The sequence below is a fragment of the Lissotriton vulgaris genome, chromosome 2_1, assembly GCF_964263255.1.
Source record: "Lissotriton vulgaris chromosome 2_1, aLisVul1.2, whole genome shotgun sequence".
Classification (NCBI taxonomy): Eukaryota; Metazoa; Chordata; class Amphibia; order Caudata; family Salamandridae; genus Lissotriton; species Lissotriton vulgaris.
Window position 1 is genome coordinate 1558336202 of NC_141687.1, and position 25272 is coordinate 1558361473.

Here is a 25272-nt window from a genome sequence, read left to right on the forward strand (position 1 = left end):
GGCTTTTTTTTTTTGTAGAAGTTCTTGCACTTCTTCCTGAAGCCTCGCCAGCTGTTCTTTTGCTGGTGGCTTCCCCCTTGGTTTTCTGTTTGTTGGTCTTCTCTCCAACTTCAAGCAGTATCCAAATTGAATGATGTTTAGGATCCATTTGTCTGACGTTATTTCTCTCCATTGATGGAGATAGAACTTTAATCTTCCTCCCACTGGTGTCATGTGGTCGTAGGTCATTAGATTGTCCTGACCCCTTCGTACGTGGTGCCCCCTGGGATCTTTTCTGTGGTCGGGCACCCGGGGGATTGTGAAGTCACTTCGAGGTGGGCTGCTGCCCCCCTCTTCTATTCTGGCCACGTCCATTTCTCCCTCGAAAGGACTGACCCCTTGGTTGGTATTGCCAGGACTGATTCTGGTGACCTTGCTGAGCCTGCGAGTCTGCCTGGTGAGTCTGCTGGAAGGCCTGGTGCAATGTACCTGGCTGGTTTCCACCTCTCCCGCCGGGCCTCCGTGCCAGGGTGCCTCTTCTGTTGCCTCTGAACTGCAGTGCTCCCATGGATCTTGCAGTCTCGTTATCTTTTTTGAGTTGGCATAGTTTGTCGTCAACCGTTGCTCCGAAAAGTGTTTCGCCGTTGAACGGTGTGTTCAGGATACTGTGTTGTACCTCGGGTTTGAACCCTGAGATCCTGAGCCAGGCGTGTCTCCTTTCCGTGACACCCATCATCATTAGTCTGCTGGCGGTGTCTGCTCCGTCCAGGGCCGTCTTAAGGCAAGAATTTGCCGCGTTCTTCCCTTCTTCGATCAATTTTTCGGCCTTCTGCTTGGCATCTTGGGGTAGGTCCTTCACCAAGTGCCCCAGCCCCTCCATGATCTGGTACATGTGTCTGTTTAACAGGGCGTAGGAATTAGCCATGCGCCAGTGGGTCGCGGCATTTCGCTCGACCCTTCTCCACACCAGATCCATTCTCTTGCTCTCCTTATCCGGCGGTGGGCCTGAGGTAGTAGATACGCTCGCCCTCTTCCTAGCTGTGGCCGTGATAATGGAGTCAGCGGAGACGTCGCCTCGAATGTAGGCCGGGTCCTTCGAGGAGTGTTTGTATTTTTTCTCTGTTCTGAGAGTCACCGCCTTGCATGTTGCGGGCTCTTTGAACGCTTACTTTCCCTGCGCCAAGACGCTCTCGAGCATTGGGAGGAACTGGCTTCTTGTTTGTGTTGGGAGCAATGTCTAGCAGGAAGTCTGCTTTCTGCTTTTCTTCGTCGAGCTTTAACTTGAATGCAGTCGTGGCAGATTGTATCGCCGAATTGTATGCCCCGATGTCGTCCGGCGGCGAGGGTCTCGAGGGGTATGAGTCGACCGCCTCCTCCGGGCTCTCGGTGTCGACGTCTAGGTAATCCTCCTCGCGTGGGTCAGAGGTGACCGACTCGGCGCCCACTCTACTGCCCTCTTCGTCCTCGTAGCTGTAATCCTCGTAGGGATTTTCTTCAGCTTCCCGGTCGACCATCTCGTCGCTAGGCACATGGTCGTCGACATGTTCCTCCTCCTCCTCGGCCAGATCTAGCACGGCGTGCTTGGTCTTGTGTGGAATCGTGAAGGCACTCATCTCGGCGGCGACCTCCTTTCTCCGCTGCAAGAGGCTTGCCATCTCGGCTTCCAGCCGACGTCTTTTCCTTTCCACCTCGGCTGCGTTTTCGGGTTCGGAACGTTCGGCTCCTCTCTTCGGCGCCTGGTTCGGCGTCGAGATTTTCGGCGTCGACGGCTTGGACGTCGAACTGGCTTTCGGATCCTTGGGCGTTGCCGAGGCTTTAGGGTCTTTCTCCCTAGACGTCGATCGGTCCCTTTCGGCGACGATCTTCGACGCTTTCTGCTGGTCAACAGCCTTCGGCGCCAGGGACTCCTTCTCCGAGGATCCGCTGGGCCTGCTCGTGGTCGCGGATGGCAGATGTCGCTGCGTCGGCGCCTTCGGGCTCTTGGCCTCGTGCTTTCGAGACTCAGTCTCTCGTGTCCTTATCAGGTGTCTTCTTGTAATCTGTCTCTATGACCGTGTAGCAGTCGTCTTCGGCGGCAGCGTTGTCCTCCTCCTCTGAGGACATCCCCAGCTCGTACAGCGATGGCGTCGGGGATTTTCCTCCGAGGGCGGCGTGTGCTACCCTCTGTCTCTTCCTCACACGGCGGGTCTTCTGGGCGAAGACGGCGCAGGCGTTGCAGTCCTCGCTTCTGTGTTCTACCGGTAGGCAGAGGTTGCAAACCGGGTGCTGGTCCTTCTGTGCGTACTTGTGTCTGCAGTTCGGGCAGAACTTGAACGGCGTGTTGTCCATCCTCGTGCGTTTAGGCCTCCCTGAGCGCGTGGACGTCGACGATCTTCGAAGTTCGAGGTTTTCACCTTCTTTCCTCTTCGTCAATGTCTTGTGAAGTCTTCTTTAGTCTTCTTCTTCCGATATCTCCTCCAACTTCCTCTCTTTTCAGTACTTTCTCCAAAAATGTCTGGAGCCCAACGGGAACAATCCAGACCCGACCGCGGAAAAAAGAATCTGAAGATGGCGCCCAAGAGTGGGAGCTTCCGCAGGAAGCATGCAGACGTCACCGGAAATGCACCCGAGGAGGTGTGACGCCGACGCCCACAAGGGCTACAAAAACAAAAAAAAAAAAAAAAAAAACAAAGAAAAGACTACGAATCCGGACCCAACCACAAGACCGCGGAATATGCACAGCATAGTGAATCCAGAAAGATTCACGCTGCAAAACTCCCCGCTTGATAATATGCCCCTAAGTCTGAAAAAAAGTCCAAGTAAAACGTGCAATTGCATAGTAACAGTACGTTGTACTGCACTAACGTGCGCCTCAATGGTAAGGCCTCTGGGCTCCATAGGTATCCTGTTCTATTAATGTAGACCTCATACGAGCCCTGTTAGTATTCCAATAAAACCAGAGGAAACCACAAACCCTTTAGTGGGTCACCCTTTATCGGATGTGCTTCTCATACATTCTGTGCATTAACCTCGATAGTATAGGTAAAGCGATCAAAACACCCAGAGGTAAAATATGTCTCCTGGTAAAAGCCACTTAACGCATTGAGAGTTTATGGACTTTAAGGGAAAGAAATGTAAAATGCCCGATTCAGAAATCACAGTGATGCACGACTGAATTCGACAAAGCAGCTAAACTAATGATGAACACAATATGGTGAGAACATCAAGGAATGCAGCACCGGGGAGCTTAAAGAGCAGGGATGTCATAACATTCATTCAGTGACAAAGATATTGATTCGACAGAATAGATTGGAATACGGTTTGCCAGAAGTGGTCTATTCTGTCACAATTAACATGTTTCTCAGGAGCTGCACGCAGATAACAGCAAACCAGCTCCTTTGCATCCGAGTGTCAATTAAGGCAGCTTTCTGCCAAGACAGGACGCTGGTTCAGAAGGTGATTGTGATAAGAATATCAAAGCGATGCTTTGATTAGCACGGAGCTGTTTGACAAGAACACATTTCAAAAGCGCAGGAAGTTGGGATGGGAGTGACTGCTGTCGGCAAGTTCTCTGCTCGACTCTTTCCTGTGATACTCAAGGCGCAGCACAAACTTCAAAGGTGGTGCATGGCTGCAAGGGTCACTGCGCCAGGCAGCCAGAAAGTGGGAAAGCCAAGAAAATAGATGGAATGGCAATGAAGCGAATGGCAAAAGCTACAGTGCAACAGGTCACGCTGCCCTCAGAACCCCTAAAAAATAGCGTGAAGTGAATGTATAGAACACCACAAAAAGAAAGCAGACAAAATCCTCAACATAGCGGCCACATGACTTACTAATTCACAGTGGACTGTTGCATTAAGCACACAGGGATCGCAGATCAAAGTAAATCCTTTAGACAATGAAGTCATAGTAAAATGCTAAAGCCAACAAGGGATAAACAAGCATGACTGCACTTAACCCCTGCTACGGTACTTGTGTGCTTTACGTGAGTTGGCCCTGGTGTGTACTTTATCTTTGCAGAACTTCATATGTAGGTCCACGTGATCGTATTTTCTTGTATGGCTTGTCCACTTGTACATTGGCTTTTTATGTGATTTTGATTTGTGTATATTTTGGGTTATGCTTGCTTGAGCTTTTTAACTATTACTCCCTTCATGTGCAAGTTGTGTTACTGATATGTGCATATACTTTTTAAGAATGCTTGTTCTATGTGTGCACATCTCTTATCCTCACGCATTATTTGAGCATTTGAGGTAAGTGTACAGTCTGCCATCGCTATCACATTGCATTACATGCAATTACACATCAGAACTTCCGTCTCCTCCCCAAACACGTATGATATTGTCACAAAATCCAACACTGACGCCTCCTCGCATCGCACCCACTCCTTTCTAAATCCTTCCTGGCCCTGTGTTCGTTAACTGCAGACAATTAACGTACACGAAAAAATATTTTAGATCTGCTGTCAGCGCAGTGCTCTGCACTGATAAAGGGCAACAGCTTGAAGAATGTCTCCCACCCACAAACACAAAACAAGATAAGCGGATAATTTAAAGGCCTGTTTACAGAAAGCGCTCGTGGAAGAATACAAAAACCATGGGAGGAACAAAGACACTGGACACTCCATAAATATATATTTTTTTAAAGCCAGCAAATAGATAGCAAGCAAATGTGTTCCAAACCACAAAGCCAATGGTAAATAACTGACTATTTCCGGGGAAGCTTTTAAAATACCCCCAAGATATCTTTGCAAGATATCTTTGCAAACCAGGCTGCTGTGCATCCTGTAGGCTTCAAACACAAAACATAAGTCGGGCGAGCTGGTACCATTTGTGAAGCGCAATCAACTGATTCCACAGGAATAGTGCTCCCCGCACCTACATTGGAGACACCCCCCTAAGAAACTAGATTCAGAAGCCAACAGTATTGCTGAGGTTAAAAAGTGAAAAAAAGAAAACTGTAGTGAGAGAATCTAGATATCACCTTTCACTTCCGGGGCTGGGTTTTGTAAAGGCATTGACAGATGGCATGAACGTGTGAAGCTAACGGCATGAACAACAAGTGTGTGCATGGTGTGCACACTACAGAACGTGTCCAGTGTGTGCATGGTGTGCACACTACAGAACGTGTCAACAGTGCGCCTATGAATACCGATGAACAGTGCGCCTATGAATACCGATGTGGACACGTTGTAGTACAGCTGCAGGCGTGCATTTAAAACAGAATTATTGTATTTTTTGGTGGTCAGTGCCCCTCACATGCCCGACACTCAGATTGCTACCGATCACAGCTATTAGGAAATTAGGCGCCCTCCCTTGTTCACCTCACAGCAATGCGCCTGGTAACGTAGCATAACATAGCACCAAGAGGAGCTAGTCGTCCAGGGAAGTTTCAGTACGCTGAGAAAGCGTGTGGCCGGGGATGGGCCCCTCTTTGAAGGAGCAGAGGTACACATAGGATTAGGTGTGCGCCTTTGGAGGTGTACAGTGTCCGAGGCTGCAATTGAGTATTACAAAGCTCTGAGGGTGCGTGTCGAAGCACTGCCCTGTGTGGGGGGTGCACGTGAAACAGCTGGGAGACATGCAGTGTTCATTTACTCAACAGTAAACTACTATACTTTTATCCTGTTCTCGTCTTTTAAGGGTAGTGAGGAAACAGGGATAACGGCAAGAGAACATGGAAGGTGAAGATAGGTCGGGTGGGAGAAGAGGGGGAATAGAGAGAAGCAAGTGACTGGGAAGTGCTAAAAACAGTAGGAAGACTGGGAAGGGAGGAGGTTAGTAAGAAAGATGGAGAAACCTGAAGAGATGGAAAAATAGTAATGAGAAAGTGGGAGGCGATAATGGGAGATAGGTGACAATGCGATAGGTGACAATGTGTCGAAAAATTATCCTATATGGAAGGGTGAAAGGGGCAGGGTTACAGAGGCAAAGAACAGGAAGCAAAGTGGAAACGAGGCAATGAGAACAAGAACAAACAAGCTCTTGGCATTGCTGTGGGGAGGGAGGAGAAATGCAAGACACGGCCTGGCGGCCGTGAAAAGTGAGAAGCAGGGGGGCGGGGAAGCAGATCCCTTTGAAGTGAAGCTCAGAGGCAGGCGGCTCGGGGAGCAAATGGTAAGCGCGTGCACGAGCACATGCACTTGACGTAATCCGCCTGGTGGTTTCAGAGCTTGGTTTGCCCTCAATACACTCTGTAAAGCTGATGACCATATTGAAAATAAATAATGGATTGATGTTGATGAGCACAGGGTCAAATGGTTGAAATGTGACCAATTACCTCAGAGGGCTTATGTACTATGTAGAGCGGTGTAACCTGCATGTTTTATTCAAACCCCAATGAGGGCTAAATGGCTTAATGAATCCACTGCAATGATCTGCAAATTTCAGATTCAGTTCCCAGAAAGTCAACTGTATCCGAGCAATGGAGACTGAACACAACACGAGTTCAATTTCTATTTCCTCGCTACCTCCATGCCCCATCCACACTTTGCATCCTGCAATCTAATCTAAAGCGTGTTTTGCTTAAATCGGTCTTGGCTACACTAGTAGAATCAGACAGTTTGTGGTCATCTCCCAAGTAATGGCAAGTCTAAGAACGCAAGCTTTATGGTGAAGGAGGCCAAAGCTATAGGTCAGAAAACTTCCTAGTATTTCCTTCCTCCAGAGAGCCACAAGCAGAGAAAGGATCAATAGAGATGCAAAGGCACATAGAAATACTAAGACATGCCAGAACAGACGTGATTGAGAGGATTGAGATACTGAAAGGAAATTTTAAAGTATAAGGACAGGCAGCCTAAGGGGTGATGGAATTATACCAGCCGGGTTAGAGTAAAAGGCACAAATTCAAACTGAAGATCTACTTAACCTCAAAGCAATATTTATAAACCAGTCTTTGACTACATCTGGATTGTGTGGCTAAGCTTTTATTTTTTTTAAACAGATACAGTATGATCCAATAGTTAACATTTTTCATGCTGAAAAGATTTAAGCTACAAAGAACTCAAAAATCGCAAGGGTATAAAACAGAATGTTAGAAAAACATTGCTTTTTTTAATAAAACCTTAACAGCAGAAAAGTAACAATGAAGCTTCAAGGAAGCCATCCCAAAGCTTATACTCAAACCACATGGGCAGCAATTGAGGAGCAAATTAAATTGTGGATATGTAAAACTCCATAATCCTTTCTGTAGATCATGAAAGACATTAAAATGTAAAGCTTTAACCCATGGCGAAGGACTTAAAAACGCACTTAAAATCCAAGTAAAACGAACGTTCGGCATATGTACAGACGGAACTTTCACCAGAGTCCAATTCGAGATGGTGACCTCCCACATGACTGTCAAATTGTGCAATATTTCAATATGAAACAATTAATCGTCCAGCACGTAGTTTGGATTAACTACCAAGTAGGGGTCGCTTTCTGTTATTTCCACCACCTCCTCCGTATCACCTTTCAATCCACTTTGAGTGAGCTCAATCAGAATGTGATCCTGGAACAAAGAAAATAACTCATTTAAAATATTTCAAGCGAAGATTAAACATTCCTCATCAAAAAAGGCCTGAAAGACACTGCCAGTTTCCTTCTAAATTAAGAAAATTCGTACCACCTTTCTAGAGAAAGATACATTGTGGGCTACTTCTTGTGGTCTTCAATTGAAACAATATTTAGTGCTCAGGTTTCCATGGGACAAAATTATAGGACCTTATTTTATAAAGTTGTATTTGCTCCTTGGCACTGGAGAAATTCTCATTTAGTTTATTACAACCAGTCTACCTCCTCAAATGGGACTTGGAAACAATGTTTGGCGAGAGAAAGGTTGATAAGAAAAATATCGACAGGCAAGTCGGGTGTGACATTTTGACTTGGACATAGCAAACATGGACACGTGGTTTATGAAAGCTTGGGTCACACAAAACCCTAACACTTCTCAAAGAAGTAGACGCGCACTAAATGCCAGCTTAAACATTTGAGAACTATCACCAACAGTCTACTTCCCATTCATAGATCTTTGTTCAAAGTAGACAGAAGGTGTGTGTTATGATGGCCTTTTGCAATGTGCCAATTTACGTATTACCTGAACTGTCAATTGTTACATCAAAAGGAGCCAAAGGCAAAAAATACATCTTTGTAAAACTATCGCCATTTAGTTGCGTCTATAAAGCCTTATAAATGCAAGGGCATCAAATAAACCTAAGTTAGATTGCACTACTATAAACAGGTTAATTAGTTTCTATTGTAATCTAATTTTTCGCACTACTCCGATGCGGCGTGGTAGCATATTTTAGAAGAGACCACACTACCACGTGAGACAAGTGGAGACTGACGGCCTAACTTATGTTGGCGGTATGTATACTCAATTGCAAAGGTGACAGTATACATACCGCCGACAATTGCCTGCCCGATTTAGAGGAGGACAGACCATAGGCTTTGACACGGTGGTGACTACTGTCACCACCCTAGTCAAACCTCCGACAGACCGACTGAGTAAGGTCCATCTGAGAAAAGGCTATATGTTGGCCCACCAAATTAGGGTGGGCTGACAGCCATTTATTTGATTGCCTGAAACAGAGGGACCAAAAAATGGTAATGAGCCCCATGTCATGGGAGAGTACTTCATTGGCGCAAGGAGCATTACACCATTTTTTATTTTCTAAAACAAAACCATGTTTTGGCAGTCTGGGCGAACCCTTCCCACTCAGGGCAACATATGCAAAAGTAACAATTGACGGACAGAATACTGGACAATGCCCTAAGTGGGAAGTGTATACCTAGACGCAGGTCCCGTGCTCACTACACCACTGGATTCAAGCTAGCCTGGCTGATGAAGGGTGATTCCCTATAACGGGTCCCAGGATGCTGGTTTCCGGTTCAGGGAGGACCTTGCTTGGCAGTTAGGCTCACTGTTCCCATAAGGAACAGGCTCAAGATTGATTTGCATATGCTGGGTCCAAACTGGGGTTGTGTGGTGAGCAAAAGAATGATGGTTTAAACCCATATCCTTGTGAATGGGTTAAAATGTTCGCATTGTCCAGCATTCCGTCCATCAACTGTTTTTGCACTTTTAGAAAGTTGGCATTTCTCTATGCTTATGACTTTGTTTTCCAGCCAGACTCCAATCCACATCTAGGCCTTGGTGACTGCTACACTTGGTGCATACTTTCTAGATAGCCAAAACACTGGAAGGGCTGGGTGTGCCAGGGTTACATCTGCATACTGAAAGTCTTCCTGGGCTGGGGGAGGGTATTTACACTTTACATTTGTATAGGTGGTGTCCTGCCTCACACAAAAGGCGTCACTACTGACGTCAGGAGCCAGGGCTGAGGGATTGTGCACTTTGAAAGCAGGGGCAGCTCCTCAGTTATGGCGGAGCATCACACCCACTAGGAGGCAGCAGAGCTAACCACTTGAAAAATACAGTAAACCAATTTGCTCTTCATAAACAATTGATTTTTGAATGTACAGATACCAGCAGGACACATTTGGTCTTAGTATTCATAACGTCACAGATTACCTTTGTAAGATTTATATGTCAGGGCTGTGGACGGGGAAGTTTACATGTTTCTAATTATTACAGTCATATAGATAGGCGGGATCAGTTACAATTAGGGATCCTGGTTTTATGGTATTTATTTTTTGGACATTTGTCTGTATTTATCCATATTTATTATGGGTTTTGTGAAAAAAAATAAAGCTGAAACTAGTATATTTCCACATTTATTTAACCAATAAATATGCAGTCATCCTTGAATGCATGCCAGGTTTCAGTGATATGAACCCCCGCATAAGAAAAATCATTACACTTATATGAAAATATGCACATTTCAGGATCAGCCTTTTGCATATCTACTGCTGTATACGCCTCTAATAAAAATACTTTTAACCCCCGCTTACCCATCAATCCACACAGTTATTGGCCAGGCAGTCATGCCAAAGTGTATTTAGAATCACTCAAAAAGCACCCAATTTCTGTTATCATCGTCATTTAAAAATACCGACAAGAAAATAAATGGTTTGTCTGTATTGATCTGTAAAAATCAGTACAAACGGAACACAGGGAGCCTTAGTTATAATCAGTATTGATTCATACATTTACCCCACACCCTGTGGTACTTAGTGGGGCATCCCCGAGCTTCAAATAGGAGTTTCTCCTCGGCACCATCTGGCTATACCTGGGGGTTTGGGTTGTGCCCATGTGGCAGCAATATCACGTTTAACTACTGTGATGGCTATCCCCAGAACACCCTGTCATGTCGAGACCCGTCCATAACCCCCCAGGAGTCATGTGTTATCATGGGAACCTGCAAGCCCAGGTTGTGAGAGCTCAGATTCCACTGCAGCCCAGTAGGAGGCTAGGCACAGACAGGTCCAGGTCATGTGGTAAAACTCTGCCGGTTCGTGACCACAAGGCGTGCAGCCCGGAGAGTGTCGTAATCCTGCTTTGTAAAGGCATTCTGAGGTAAGATAGGCGGTGTGTGAATAGTATAGTTGAATTAGGCAGAGTCTGGATGAGGTAATGGTTTTGGGGGCCATGAGGGTGTTGCCCCAGTCCTCTTCCTACAAGGGTTCCAAACATCCCTCCCAACAGGTCCTGAGTGGTGCGAGTGCTGTCGGGCTATAATCAGGGTACGGTATATCGAGACACCCCACCCATCCCCAGGTTTCCCATCATGACCAGAGCTTCGAGTGGGCTAAATTTGGGGAGTGTCGTACCCGTGAAGTTGTGCGTGCCAAGGGCATAACGTAGTTGCAGGTACTTTTAGAATTGTGAGGTATGAAGAGCTGGGCCTTCGTGCCTCCCGAAGTACCCTTAGAGTTTGCGCATCTGAAACTGCCAGAGAGCACCCTATGTCCTCAGGAGCCATGCTACTAAGCTCAGGCTCGCTGGTTCTGGGTACAGCGCCTCTCCGTTTTGCATGGAGTAGGTCTTTCCTTCTCCCGAATCTGTCGGGTGCACTCGGTCACCTCCATGATCTGCGAGTACCAGGTCTGCCTGGCCCACTGGGGTGCGACCAGTATCCGTGTCATGTTGTTCTTTCTGCACTGAGTACTCTGTGCATTAATGGTATCGGGGGGGAAAAGCGTAAGCAAATGTCCTTGACTAGTCTATCCATAGGGCATTCCCCAGGGACCCCTCCCCTGGCAGCCTGGATGCGAAGTTTAGGCCTTTTGCATTTTGGCGTGTTGCAAATAGGTCCACAGACGGCGTTCCCCACCTGTCGAACAGCCTCCTTGTTTCCTGTGCATTGAGCTCCCACTCGTGGGATGCCGATGTCTGTCTGCAAAGCCAATCTGCCTCTACGTTGTCCTTACCCGGTAGATGTATGGCTAGCAGGTCTATGTTGAGAGGGATGGCCCATGCCCATATTTTCTGCGCTAGCTTTAAAAGCGGGGCTGATTGTGTCCCCCCCTTGCTTGTTGATGTAGAACATCGCTGTTGTGTGGTCTGTGTGGATCAACACTCTCTGGTTGTACAGTTTTGTCTGGAAAGCCTTTATAGCGAGGAAGTTGGTCTTCAACTCCAGGCAATTGCTGTGTTTGCCCGCATCCACTGGTGTCCACAGGCCCCTCACTCTGAGTTTCTTCATGTGAGCTTCCCCATCCCTTCAGGGATGCATCTGTGGTGATGGTCACTGTTGGCGTTGGCGGCGTTAGAGGTTTTCCCGTTATGTTCCTCATGTTCCCCATCATTTTGCTTGCTGTTTTCACTGTCAGAGCTTGCCCCTTCTGGTAGAGCCGTGTCTCCTTCACCAGTGCTAGCGATCTCTTGTCGCTCTGGAACACCTTGCTCTGTAAGGTGTCGATCTTTGCTCCCAGGAAGGTCTTTATTTGTTCTGGCTCCATTGAGGATTTGCCCCAGTGGATGGAGAATCCCAGGTTCTTCAGAAGGTTTGTTACTCTTTGTGCGTGCTCCTTGCACGTCCGGTATGATCTTGCTTTTATTAGCCAGTCCAGGTAAGGGTACACGTGTATTCCCTCCCTTCGTAGGTGTGCCGCGACGATTGCTAGGCACTTTTGAAGACCCTTGGTGCTGATTTGAGCCCGAATGCCAGTGTTGTGAACTGGTAGTGGTCATCTATGGTGAATCTGAGCAGATGCTTGTGCGCCCTGTTCATTGGGATGTGCAGGTAGGCATCTTTGAGGTCTATGGTGACCATGAGGTCCCCGCCTTGTAATTGAGGAAGTACCTCTTGTAGTGAGGTCATTTTGAACTTTTGCGTTATGAATTGGTTTAAGAATCTGAGGTCCAGAATGGGTCTCATTGTTTAGTCTACCTTTGGTACAAGGAAGTATGTTGAGTACACGCCCCTGTTCCTTTCTCTGTAGGGCACTGGTTCTATGGCCTGTTTTTTGCAGGAGCTCCTTTGCTTCCGCTTGCAGCAGCTGTAGCTCTGTCCTCGCTAGCGGTCTTCTTGGTTTTCTGGCTGTTGGTTTCCTTTCCAGCTCTATGCAGTTCCCGAACTGTATGATGTTGAGAACCCATTTGTCTGAAGTTATTGACTTCCATTCCTGGAGGAAATGCTTTAGTCTTCCTTCCACTGGGCTTACATGTTCTCGGGTGTTTACTTCGTGTGACCCCCTGTGTGATGATGTTGTGCTTCACCCCGGGGGCTCTTGCTTGGGTGAGCACATGTTTTGGCAAGTCACTTAGAGGGGGTTTGCTGGCCCCCTTTTCTGTTCTGACCACGTCCATTCCCTTTCCCGCGAAAGGACTGGCTTCTCTGCTGGTACTGCCAGGATTGTTTCGGTTGCCCTTGCTGTGCCTGGTTGTCTGCCTGGTGGGCTTGTTGGAACGCCTGGTGTGATGTTTCTGGTTGATTTCCACCTCCCATTAGGTCTCCGAGATGGGGTGCCTCTTAGTACCTCTGAACTGCAAAGCTCCCATGGACCTTGCCGTCTTATTATCCTTTTTTAGTTGGCTGAGCTTCTAGTCTACTGGGGCCCCGGACAAAGTTTCTCTGTTGTGGTGTTATGGATTCTGTGCTGCACTTTTGGCTTGAAGCCTGAAATTCTTAACCAGGCTTGTCTCCTTTCTGTAATGCCCATCATCATGAGCCTGCTGGAGGTGTCAGCTCCATCCTGGGCTGTTTTGATGCAAGAATTTGCCACGTTCTTCCTCTCTTCTACTAAGCTTTCAGCTTGGTCCTTGAACTCTTGAGGCAAGTTTTTTATTAGCTGGCCCAGTTCATCCAGGATCTGTACTGGTGTCTGTTCAGGAGTGCATTTGAATTTGCCATGCGCCAGTGCATAGCGGCATTCTGTTTAATTCTCCTCCCTACTAAGTCCATCCTCTTGCTTTCTTTGTCTGGAGGTGGTCCTGAAGTAGTAGGTACATTGGCCCTCTTTTTTGCTGTGGCTACGATGATGGAGTCTGCAGAGACCGTGCCCTGGATGTAGGGTGGGTCTTTGGAGGAATGTTTATATTTCTTCTCCGTCCTAGGAGTGACGGATTTGCAGGTCGCAGGCTCTTTGAAAGCCTCTTTCCCCTGTGCCATGATACTTTCTAGCATGGGCAGGTATTGGCTCCTGGTCTGTGTGGGGAGCAAGGTCTCTAGAAGGAAGCCTGCCTTCTGCTTCTCTTCGTCGAGTTTCACCCTGAAAACTGCAGCTGCATTCCTGATGACTGTTATAGACCCCAATGTCATCTGGCAGAGAGGGCCTTGAAGGATACGTGTCGATGCTTTGTTCTGGGCTCTCAGCATCGACGTCCTGCCACTCTATCTCCTGAGTTTTTGAGGATGCCGAGCCGAGGAGCGTCCTGCGGTCGTCGTCCCCTTCATAGTCATAGTAGGAGGCCTCTTCATCTTCTGGATCGTCGAACGTTTTGACGTTCAGACTGTTTGACTTCTTCCACCTCTTCCGCCACTATCTCGACCACCTGTGTCTTAGGTTTCGTCGGGATTATGAAGTCCTTCATCCTGGCGTCGAATTCTCTTTCGATGCAGGGTGTTTTCCATCTCAGCCTCGAGGCGTCTCCTTTTTTCCATTTCGGCGGCATGTTCTGCGTCTAATTGTTCTGCTGGACTTTTCGGTGGAAAGCTCCAGCGCCGAGCAGACTTTCGGCGTCAAGCTGACCTTCGGGTCCTTTGTCTTCGCCGAAATTTTCTTGGGTCTTTTTCCTTCGGCGTCAAACGTTCCTTTTCGGGGACGTATGACCACGTTGGCTGTTCAGCTCTCGGCGCACGGGGACTCCTTTTCAGAGGATCCGCTGGGCCTGGGTTTTGCTGCGGACGCCGAGGTTTTCGGCGTCGGTGCGTTTAAGGCTTTCCCCTCGATCTTTCGAGACTCGGGGGTCTCTCGGGGCCGTAGAGTCTCCTACCTTTCCAGGAGTCTTCTTAATATCGGTCTCTACAACCGTGTAGCTGTCGTCTTCGGCGGCGTTGTTGGCCTCTTCGTCTGAAAACCCCTGGTCTCGAAGGGACGGTGGCTGGCCCTTGCCCTGCATGCTGGCGTTGGCTACCCTCTGTCTCGCTCGAATTCGCAGAGTCTCCGGTGTGAAGGCAGAGCAGGCATTGCAATCCTCAGGAAAAGGAGCACTTGTGGCAACGTCTGGCCACACTGGAGTAGCACATTTAGCTCCATATAAAGCAAGAAGAGCTGGAAGATAGGGGCGACAGAACATACGCATACAGGGTGTTCCAATTGGGGCAGAAGGCGCGGACATAATGACCGTTGTGGCTGAGCTGCTCCACGACAGGAGGTGATGACGCCTCATTGCCTACCCAGGACCATGCGCATAGGGTGTCAGGACCATCCGGGGGGCATGGACTCATCCCGGATATCCTGACAAGTCCACTTTTTTTACCGAAAAAGAAGCCATCCTCAAAGCAGCAGCCTGAGAAATCTGAGATACTGTGCAGAGGCGCGTCCATTCAACTATTCCAGGATTTAGCCCCCACGACACTCCAGCACCAGAGGGACTTCCGAACCATTATGGACAAGCTCTGGGAACTTACCATCCGCTATCAATGGGGACACCCCTTTGCCCTCATGTTCCAATGGGAGTCCAAGCGCAGAGTGCTGAGATCCTACAGGAAAGTGGCTCAGTTACTTCAAATCGCAGATACTCCCCCGGCCAGTCCTATACACAAGCTCCCAAAACTCTGAGTCCAGTTGAAACCGCAGTGGACCATGGTATGTCATGCTAGACATCCATCTTCGAGCGAATGCAGCCAATCATCCCAAGAAAAACAGGGCAGAATACAACACAAAATCCTTAGGATAGTCGCCCCCAGGCTCACAAGCATCTGCCATCAAATGATTTGCCTCGATACTTGTCAACATGGTGACCATTTGCATAATCCCTGGGGATAGGCTCTGGACCATTCACCTGCAGCTGCCGCACCCCTCTTTCCTTTACCCCGGAGGTCACATTAGTAGACATCTTGCCTGCACTGCAGAAGCGGCGGCCTGAAGCTGTAGCCCAGTGATAAGGATTTGTTAATTAGAGCAATGATCGACCCCCACTTCTATTCCTGAGAGAGTGACATCTCCGGGACAGCCTGTGCCATTGTGCCTGGCTACTCCAGACTGGAATAGGCCTTGGGGGCCGCCTCACCACTTGAGTTGTTGTTTATGCACTTATCCTTCCCCACCCCCCTCTTTCCCTTCCCTATCCATCCACTTGGCTGGGGACACCTGGGAGAACTTCCAGTGGCTACTAAGCCTCATAGATAATCGGCTTCAGACCGCAATCACACCAGACGTTAGGCGACTGACTTCCATACCTTGCTTAAAGATTATTTCCCTCAACGTGAAAGGACTCAACTCTCACAACAAACTGCGCCAAATATGGAGGTATCTACTGTTGCAAAACCCCATCATTTTCTTGCAAGAGACCCATCTCCTTAGGGCTGATGTAGCACGCATGTCTCACCCTCGTTTCCCTCATCAGTTCTGGCAATCAGTAACCACTAAGACAGCGGGTGTAGCTATCCTTTGCCGGGCAGGCATTTCCCAGGGCGATACCAAGGTGATCCGAGACACTGAGGGCAGACTTCTTTAAGTGGAGGTCAGGAGAGGGCACCGCACACTCTTTGTAACGTATGCGCACCAAATCAGGGTCAAGACTCCTTCCTCCGTGGAATCTTACGAGATCATATAATGCCGGTAAATTCAAACCTTATAGTTGGGGGGGATTTTAACTTGGAATGGGATGCGGAACTAGATCACAATGGGAGCACGCTTCATGGGGGTGGGTGCTATGTCAGCAGCAACGAAAAAATCCTTCACTTCTTTAAACTTTTTAGACGCCTGGCGCTACCCCAAGATTCGGGACTGCACTTACTACTCCCACGTGCACCGCTCCTATTCATGCATTGACTTTCTCTTAGTGTCAAATTCTTTGGTTAAAGGCAACCTCGAAACGAACGACCTCCCGGAAACACCTCTCCCTGGTTTGTGAGACGCATTCAAAGCTGCGATTCGCTGCGGTCTTACGTCCATCGCCATTGCTAAATCGCGAGAAGGCTGTCTATATGAGACCAAACTCACGCGCGAAATCAAGATGCTTGATAAGTTAGAAACAAAGAACCTCACAAGGAATTGTGTGAGGGACAGACAAAGAACAAGTGAAAAATGGTGAAGCCCACACACAGAATGATGTGTGGGCTTCACCATCAAGGTTCTTCCTAACCATCATTCTGTGTGTGGGCTTCACCATTTTTCACTTGTTCTTTGTCTGTCCCTCACACAATTACTTGTGAGGTTCTTTGTTTCTTAGTCGTGTCACTCTCCTGTTGTTTATTAATAGTAAGACTAGGGGTAAGAGAGTGAATACCTATACCCTTACCTTCTTGTTGTTTGATTGTGCTTGATAAGTTAGACCAGGAGCGCCCTTTGGTGATACACAAGAGGCGCTTGGCTATCTTCAGAGGCCAGCTACGAGGGCATGGTACTGTCTTAGCACACCGCCTGAGAAAACGGACAGCCAAAGCCCACACTGCGAAACTAAAGCTGGAAGATGGGTCTTTGCCACCACAGAATCTGCTAAACTTCAAACATTCCAAGACTACTATGCTTCTCTCTATGCTAGTGATCCGGCCGAGACAGACTTAATATCGGCCACCCTGGACGCTTGAGCCTGGGACCCCCTAGAGAGTACCATGCCAAGCTCTTGGAAGAACCTAACACTCTAGAGGAGTTAGCTAGTGCCCTAAAAAACTTCCACTGGGCAAAACGCCAGGCCTAGACGGGCTCCCAGTCTAGTTTTATTGCGACTTCCTGCCACAACTTGATGTTACGCCTCTAAACTCCTTCACGGATACAGTCGGGCCTTCCCCAGACATGGCGATGGCAGAAATAGCCTTGTCCCGAAAAATGGAAAAGACACCATGCTCTACTCTTCCTTTCGCCCCATTGCCCTGTTAAATGCAGATCTCAAATAACACCAAAATCCTTGCCAAACGACTTAGCGCACGTGGGTTTTTATTGAACACCACCAAGGAATGGACAACGTGTGCTGAGGAGCTCACCTTGTTGGGAAGGCAAGGCATTGGAGGGTCCCAGCCTGCCTGCTCTCGCTAGAAGCCGAACAAGCGTTTGATCGGGTGGACTGTGTATTTCTCAGTGCCGTACTGCAGAAGGTAGGCTTAGGCCCGCAGATTATAGCGCGCATCATGGCTCCTTACATTTCACCTCTCTAGAGTGCGTGTAAATGGACTACTTACGCAACCCATCTCCATCCTTAGGGGTACCAGACAGGGCTGCCCCCTGTCACCGCTATTGTTGTCCCTTGTAGTGGAGCCACTCGCCATTATGATACACCGGTCCAGAATCGTGGTATTACTCTTGGGGCATGGATCACAAGATTGCCCTTTTTGCAGATGATTTATCACCTTATACAATCAGTTACATAAGCTTTCGGCAGTACATACACTAATCCAGACTTAAAAGCAAGCTTCAGGGCTCAAAATCAACCATACAAAATCAGGGGCTCTTAACCTCACGATCCCGGTCAATGAGCTTGCGACCTTGCAGGCTCTCGTTCCTTACCAATGGGCGATCAGCTCTGTAAGATATCTTGGACTTAACATAAACACCGGACTTAGCCACATGTAACAAAGCCAACTGGCAAGAATACAAACACTCATCACTGATCAGAGAGCATGGAAAGCTTAACCGCTTTCCTGATAAGGACACCTCACAGTTAAAATGTCCCTTCTTCCAAAGATTCTTTTCTTATTCCAAACTTTGCTGATGCCAATTCCAAAACACCAAATCCAGGGGTTACAACGTGAATTGACCGCATTCATATGGGGAGGAAAGAAACCGCGATTCTCTAGTAAAATTTGAATGCTCCAGCAAGACGAGGGTAGGCTCGCCTGCCCTAATTTGATAATTATTGGGCGTCTCATCTTCACTTTAAACCAGAGTGGGGAGCATGGGAGAGCAAGAATGTGTGGTTACACATAGACCAGCCGGTCACCTGGCACCCTCTTTGGGATCACGCATGGCTACCTCAGGAAGCGTTATCACCGCAGCGCCTACATGGCAGTTCCTACTAAAACGGTACTTGAGATTTGGGACATAGTGGCAGTCCGCAGGGGCCTCACTTCCTTCCCGTCCCCACATAATCACATTGCTCGCAACCCGCAGTTTCCTCCTGCGTGTCGCCCACCCTATTTTGCAAACTGGACAGACAAGGATTGTAGAATGATACAGAACTTATTCTTGCGGGAAGACATCAAAACATTTGCTCAATGCAAACAAGAATTCCGACTAAGCACAGATTTCAGTATACCCAGCTCAGACACTGGTTGCAAGGATCCTCTATCACGGGGCGGCTGCGCGACCTTTCACGCCGTTTTAACGGCAGGCACAAACATTCGGCATCTCCAAGGGACTAATATCTCGCATATACTAAGTTCTTCAGCACTCGGACCCTCACCTATATCAGCGGAAGTCCCTTTCTGATGCGGACGTTGCTCCGTCTCAATGGCCGAGTCTTTGTCGCAACATCCCAAAAACTTTCCATAGCATCCCCAGCAAGAATCTGCCTACAAGGTAATGATTCAATGGTACTATACTCCCACTCTGCTTCAAAAAATGTTCCCCAACACATCTCCCCTATGTTGGCGATGCACTCAAGTATTGGGGGATTTTATACACATTTGGTGGCTGTGCCCTCTGACTGCTATTTGGAAGGAAGTGCTCAACCATTTCAAACAGGTGCTCGGATACCCATTGCCTGAAAACATGCGAGCTATGACCCGCCGAGATCAGCATCTCAGCCTTCATATATTGGGTGCAGCAAAACAGACTATAGCCCTCTATTGGAAGAAAGCAGAAACACCTTCCATAAACGTGTGGTTCACTCGCCTATGGCACACAGTGGCAATGGAGTTACTCACAGCATGCCTCCAACTTCGGGATACCAAATTCACGAAGCTGTGGAAACCGTTGTTGGACCACTTGGGGCGACTGGAAAATGGTAGATTGCAGCCACCAAAACTACGAGCCGTACTGTTTTTTGATGATGCAGTTCACCCCACTAACCCAGAGGGCTTTTGGAACCCCACTGACTGACCACACAGCACACCACCCCTATGCACTCTACATAATCTAGACATTCTACCTCCTGACTCTTCGCTGATGCCATCTCCGATCTTGCCCCACATGCTATTAGAGACAGTACCTGGTGCAGTCAGAACTGCGCCTCCCAGTGGTGTGACCTGCCTCGGAAATAGTAAGACATCAAAACTTTCCCCTGCCGCACAAGCCCCCCCCCCCCACCACCCACCACCACTATCCTCTCCCTACTCTCCACCCCTCCCTATTAGTTGTTTCTTCAGTTTATTTGTTCATGGTATGTAGCTAGTAGTTACAATAATGCTATAGTAATGCAGTAAGGTATGCTTAACCCCTTTAGTGCTAAGGCAATATTATAATTTTCCTTTAATTTCCATTGAAATGAATGGTAAGTGCATGACGAGTTACCCTTGTCATTAGCATCGAAGAGGTTAATAGAGAAAGTTCTAAAACGCTGGCACGTGGCCTCGTGCCATAGAGACAGCTTTTGCCACTGGACAATTGGAACCCCAAGACACCAGTGATAGGACTTTTGCACCAGACACTGCCTTTTACTAATGATGGGGTTGGCGGTAATATATAATTATGTTTCGTCTGCTTTATTATCACTTTAGAAGACATGTGGACTATAGAGTCTCGATCTAATTCTCTCAGTATCACCTTGAAACATCTCTGCACATTGTTTTACTAAGTACTGCGTTATGTTTTTCTATAAATGCTAATAAAAACGCCTTGAAATAAATAAAAAACATCACTTAAAAACATGGGCTAAGAGCCACCAAAAGAAGTATGCCACTAACAGACGCATAAATGTTAAACACACACACCTCAAAAACAGACAGTGGCAGAGTGCAGCCACCAGAGTAATATGGAGAACTACACTTACATAGTGTACAAGCCGGTGAATCACTTTCTCTATGACTTGCTTTCTGTTTATCAGCTCCTCCTCAGAGTCAATTTCAGATTCAATTTCCTTCAAGTACCAATTAATGAGCTCAGTCCTTTTCAAAGAGTCATCATCCTCATCTAGAACAGAAAAAAGAAATCATGAATACCTTGGTTGACTGGGTCAGTCACAAATGTCTCAGTAAACAAGTGAGGGTAAATGCCAGTGCAGGAAGGAAGATGTTCCTTACCCAGTAAACATAGGTTTGTGGCATGTAGTGCTATAGATTCAAATGCTTAGAATAATCCTGTCATCTAGTGTTGGGCTTGGATGTGTGAAAGTTTATTTTTCTCCTAAGATTCTTTCGAGTTACAAGGTATGGTAGCCACGCCTCTTGAAGGTAATGCACATTGTCATAGGCTCCACTGTTAAATTGTTTTACTGCAAGGCAGGTGAGGATGGAATGTAGAGTAGAGTGTAATAAAGTGAGGTGTCCATGCTGTAAAAGTTGTGATAATGTATAAGATATGTAACCAGCATAGGTGCCCAGAGAGGAGGGTGGGTGCATGTGTATCAGTTTGTGCTCAACTTGTGTATCTACAGCCACACAAACCTTAGACTGTAAAGCAGTCCTCAAGAAGTAGTGGCTAACCTTTAGGGTATACATTTGTTTGAAATTATGAACGTAGAACCGCTTTGCCCACAATGAGTGGACGGGCCAGCACATCCACATAGTAATGCTTTGAAAATGTATGTGGTGTATTCCATGTAGCTGCCTTACATATGTCAGCAATAGGTATGCTGCCTAAAAAGGCAAGCTAAGCTCCTCTTTTACGAGCGGAGTGAGCTCTAGGAGGGATAGGTAGAATTATTTTTGCTTTAGTGTAACAGGTTTGTATACATTTAACAATCTAACATGCAATGTTTGCTTTAGATATAGCCCAGACTGTGGTTTTGAAAAAGCAACGAAGTTGTTGTATGTAAATGTTTTGGTTTTGATGCAATACTTAAGGGCTCATTTAACATCTTATGTAGGGCACCACCTTCATGGAGTGCATGATTTACAGGAGAATACAACTAACAAGTAAAAGTAAAAGATAAACAGACTTTAGGTAAAACATTTGTTGTATGCGCAGGTGGTGGGCCAGTAAGTTACCCCAAAGATATTTGGCCAAAATGTTACTAGTTCAGTTATTACAGATGAACACTCACCTAAAGCCACTGAGACGGTTGAGTGGGCCCGGCTCGGCCGCAGGCGGGCCCACCTTGGCCCAGGAGCGTCCCGAGTTGCGGGAGCCCTGAGCTGCTTAAAGCACCTTCTGGCACAACATTGGCGATGTGACTGCCGCAATGCAGGCTGGGGGCTGGAGTCCGGCTCCACTCAGTGATATGGCGATGACGAGCTCCTGTGATGTGGGAGCCCCAAGCAGCTTAAAGTGCTTCCTGGCACAACGTTGGTGGCTTAACTGCCTCAAGGGGGGCTTGAGGCTTGCTCCCCTCAGTAATGACATGCCGTCAACTCCTTCTCCAAACACTGATGTCAAATCTCTTTAATTTGCCCTCCAGCAATAGGTTAAGCTACAGTTTGTGATAGAATCCAGTAGTGCCTGTCTTACCAACGGTCAGAACGCAAAGAACCAGCATCAACTCATCTTGCTTTTATTAGTTCTTCAGATCCATGGTAAAAGGACTCACCCCCACAGTTTAGGCCCATTAACCCCATGTGTCGCAGGACTTCCAAACAAGTTCTCACATGAATGGTTGTTTTCAAATGTTATGGAATGCACTTACTATTTAATACTTCGTTGTGGGGTACAGAATGGTTGCTGTGTTAATCTAACCTCAGTTCCTCAATTACCTAAGACTTAATTGTGAATCCACTGAACAAGTGACTAACTACTCTATCAAGACTCTTGAATATCTCCACCACAAGCTACCAAGACAATCAAACCACCAGAAAGCATCCTTTGCCAGTGAGGTTTACCTTCCATCTTGCGTAGGTGCTGAACAAGCAGGTTGGAGATCCTTCTATATTCAGAGAACCCAAGCCTCAGGGAAGGTTTGGGGGCTGCATCCTTCAGCTCCTCTTCAGCGTGACCATTAATTCCATTCACATGTCCATTAATGCCATTGGGTATTCCAGCATGACCTACACAAAGCAACCCCAAGTTTACTATCATAAGAAGGTGGCAAATTATAATGTATATTACATAAATGCCAAACTACTTACCATTTATTCCAGCATGGGCCTCATGCTCCGGTACCTCCTGCTCATCATCATCTTGGCCCAAGTTGACATCTGGGGTCTCCACCCTTATGACAGATTTGTTCAATAACCGGAATGCCTCTTTAACATGCTTTGGCTGAACCTAAGAATAAGAACAGCACAATAACTACTACCGTCCTGTGGGACAACACACTGGCATTACAATCATTTAAAGGAAAATGGTCAATTGAAACTACTTGATTGAGCAATTCCACCAGAACAAAGTGTAGAGGTTAGGTTAAAAATTACACAGGATTCGATTAGAAGAATGATTCTCATTTTCATGGATCGTATGCTCAAAGTAGCCAACTGGCCAATCAGAAGAATCAAGGTAAACAACTTGCAATAGATTTTAAGGTGGCTAGCAGCAGAAGCTTTGGGTTTGCTTTTTGAATTTTGGTAGATTCTCAAAACCGGAAAGCTGAGGCCGGAGAAGTAGGCACCTGGGTGACTATGACGAAGAATCTATTATATTCAAGTGGCGGTCTGATGCTATTTAACAGCTGAATAAAGTCCCCCCACCCACCCCCAGTCTGAGCTTGTTGATGGATCTGTAAATATCCCCAGTAGATCTCTTTAGAAATTATGTAGCCCAGTGATGTCTGGTTAATTGAATAGGTCATGCAAAAGCACACATGAAAATGCAGTGTGGCATTCAGGTCAGGGTTAAGCAATGGGTTCCATGCAAAAATCTTAGTGGTAATATGGGTCCACTCAGTGTCTTCTGCATTATCCTTAGTGGGGATGCACAAATCGGTTAGCCTATGTTTACTTCTCTACATGGATATGCACACAAACTGTCCATACATCTACACCAACTCTGCACAGAAATGTTTCTGCTAAAAAGCAGTGCACATGCTCAAGATCGTGTTTAAGTACCCCTCATCACACCCCCACACCACACCTCTGTATGCCAATGGATAGTGACCCTCTCCACCTTTACTCAAATATCAACCTCCAGGGTTTGGCACAATTTCATTGTGGTGCCATTCATCATATTCTGAAGCTTCTACTGTGTCACAATACAAAAGTGAGATGTGTCTCAAGCCCAAGTTCACGCTAAGGCTACTGTATCATGTATGGCTGCTCCTCAGTATAATGTCCTTCGCTACAAACCTCCCCTCTGGCTCGCTCTTACACACGTGTGATGTTTAGCAGTCAAAGGAAACTCTGGAAGAGCAATAACAGACATTCAGGGGGGCATTTATATACTGCATGGACTAGATTTGACGGATTGCAAACTGAAATTCTGAGAAATTGAAATGAGCGGATCACTTAGATCGGCACATGGCTACTGACCAGAACAACATATGGCTCATTTACATGTAAATCATTCAAGTGAGTTTAATAGAAGGGATAACAGCGAGGAGATGGACAAGTTGACAGCCACCACTACATGTTCCCTTCCACTCACCCACTAATGTGGCTGTGGAGGACCACGTCTCACTGCCCTTTCTGCTTTCCACAATACAATAACTGGGAGTGCCTCTCCTCACCAAGAGGTCAGAAACTGCTCCAAAACCTGCATACAAATTGCCCCAATGAGGAAAGCCAATAACAAGGAGTGGAATTTATATATGTTGGTTATTATTTTAGGTGGACAGATGGTCAGCCCAACCACTTGGGGATGAATGGAGATGGTTCAATGGCTGCGTTATTTGAGAAGATGGTTTGAGAGTGCAAAGATGTATGGATGGGTGGCTGGACCAAATGGGTGGGCGGATGCATCTGGTGGGTGTCTAAAGAGATCCATAGATGGACAAACTATTGGTGCAAACAATCCATATTGGCACCATCACCCCAGAAAGAGGAAGTCATCTATAAGAAAGATACAATATAGTATGAAAGCTGTAAAATGCATGCGGTCTGTTAGCTCAGTAAAACAGCTTATACCCTTAATTAGCGGGAAGGTGGTCACCCCAACTACACAGGACCGTATCCTATTCCTTGGCTGATCCATTACAAATACACTATGAGACCATGAAAAAGGTCATAGGCATTCAAATTTGGAAGTAACTTGACAAATTGCACTGCTGTAAGACAGGGTTTTACTTTCCCAGTCATGGTTACTATACTATTTTTGATGCACATGTTAAAAACATGGTACAGTAGCAGTTTCAAGTCACCTGAAGAGCCTACAGGGGTTTTGCTGAAGATAAGCTGATCCCAATTTTCTCAACTGTATCCATTTTCAGATTTTGACCCAGCTTCCTTCTACCACATACATTTTCCTGTTTTGCAACAACTGTGCGAGTGGTGGAGGCATCATTGACTGGTGACTGAACTTAGTCTATGCAAGGATTTTAACTTTAACATATTTGCCAGTTTGAGGTGATGTTCTTTCAAACATTTAGGGAAATTGCTTTAATTTATTTATCAGGGGGGTCCATGAGGTGTACATCATGCCAGACAAAATATCCACTAAAGAGGTTTTAAATTAAAAGGATCAAAAAGGAACTTATGACTGCTTATCCTAAATATTGCCATGGAGCGGTCATTCCTGGCTTACGCCAATTGTTGCATCAAATGATGCAACAATCAAGCTCGTGGCTTGATTGTCAAACCATACTGAATATCTTTGTGCTTGCTGGTTTGATTTGTACATGCTTGGAAATTAAAAATGCACAAAAATG

General features: G+C 46.8%; 1 protein-coding gene across 1 annotated transcript in view; it reads right to left on the reverse strand.

Moving 5' to 3' along the window:
- Window positions 1-6867: 6867 nt before the first annotated feature.
- MCM6 (minichromosome maintenance complex component 6) overlaps window positions 6868-25272 on the reverse strand; it is a 46278-nt gene continuing 27873 nt past the window's right edge. The window contains exons 14-17 of the mRNA XM_086957446.1: window positions 22604-22742; window positions 22358-22522; window positions 20374-20513; window positions 6868-7449 (exon numbers count right to left, since the gene is read on the reverse strand). Coding sequence (XP_086813572.1) covers window positions 7330-7449; window positions 20374-20513; window positions 22358-22522; window positions 22604-22742 — 564 coding nt within the window. The 3' untranslated portion in view covers window positions 6868-7329. The remainder of the gene's footprint in view (window positions 7450-20373; window positions 20514-22357; window positions 22523-22603; window positions 22743-25272) is intronic.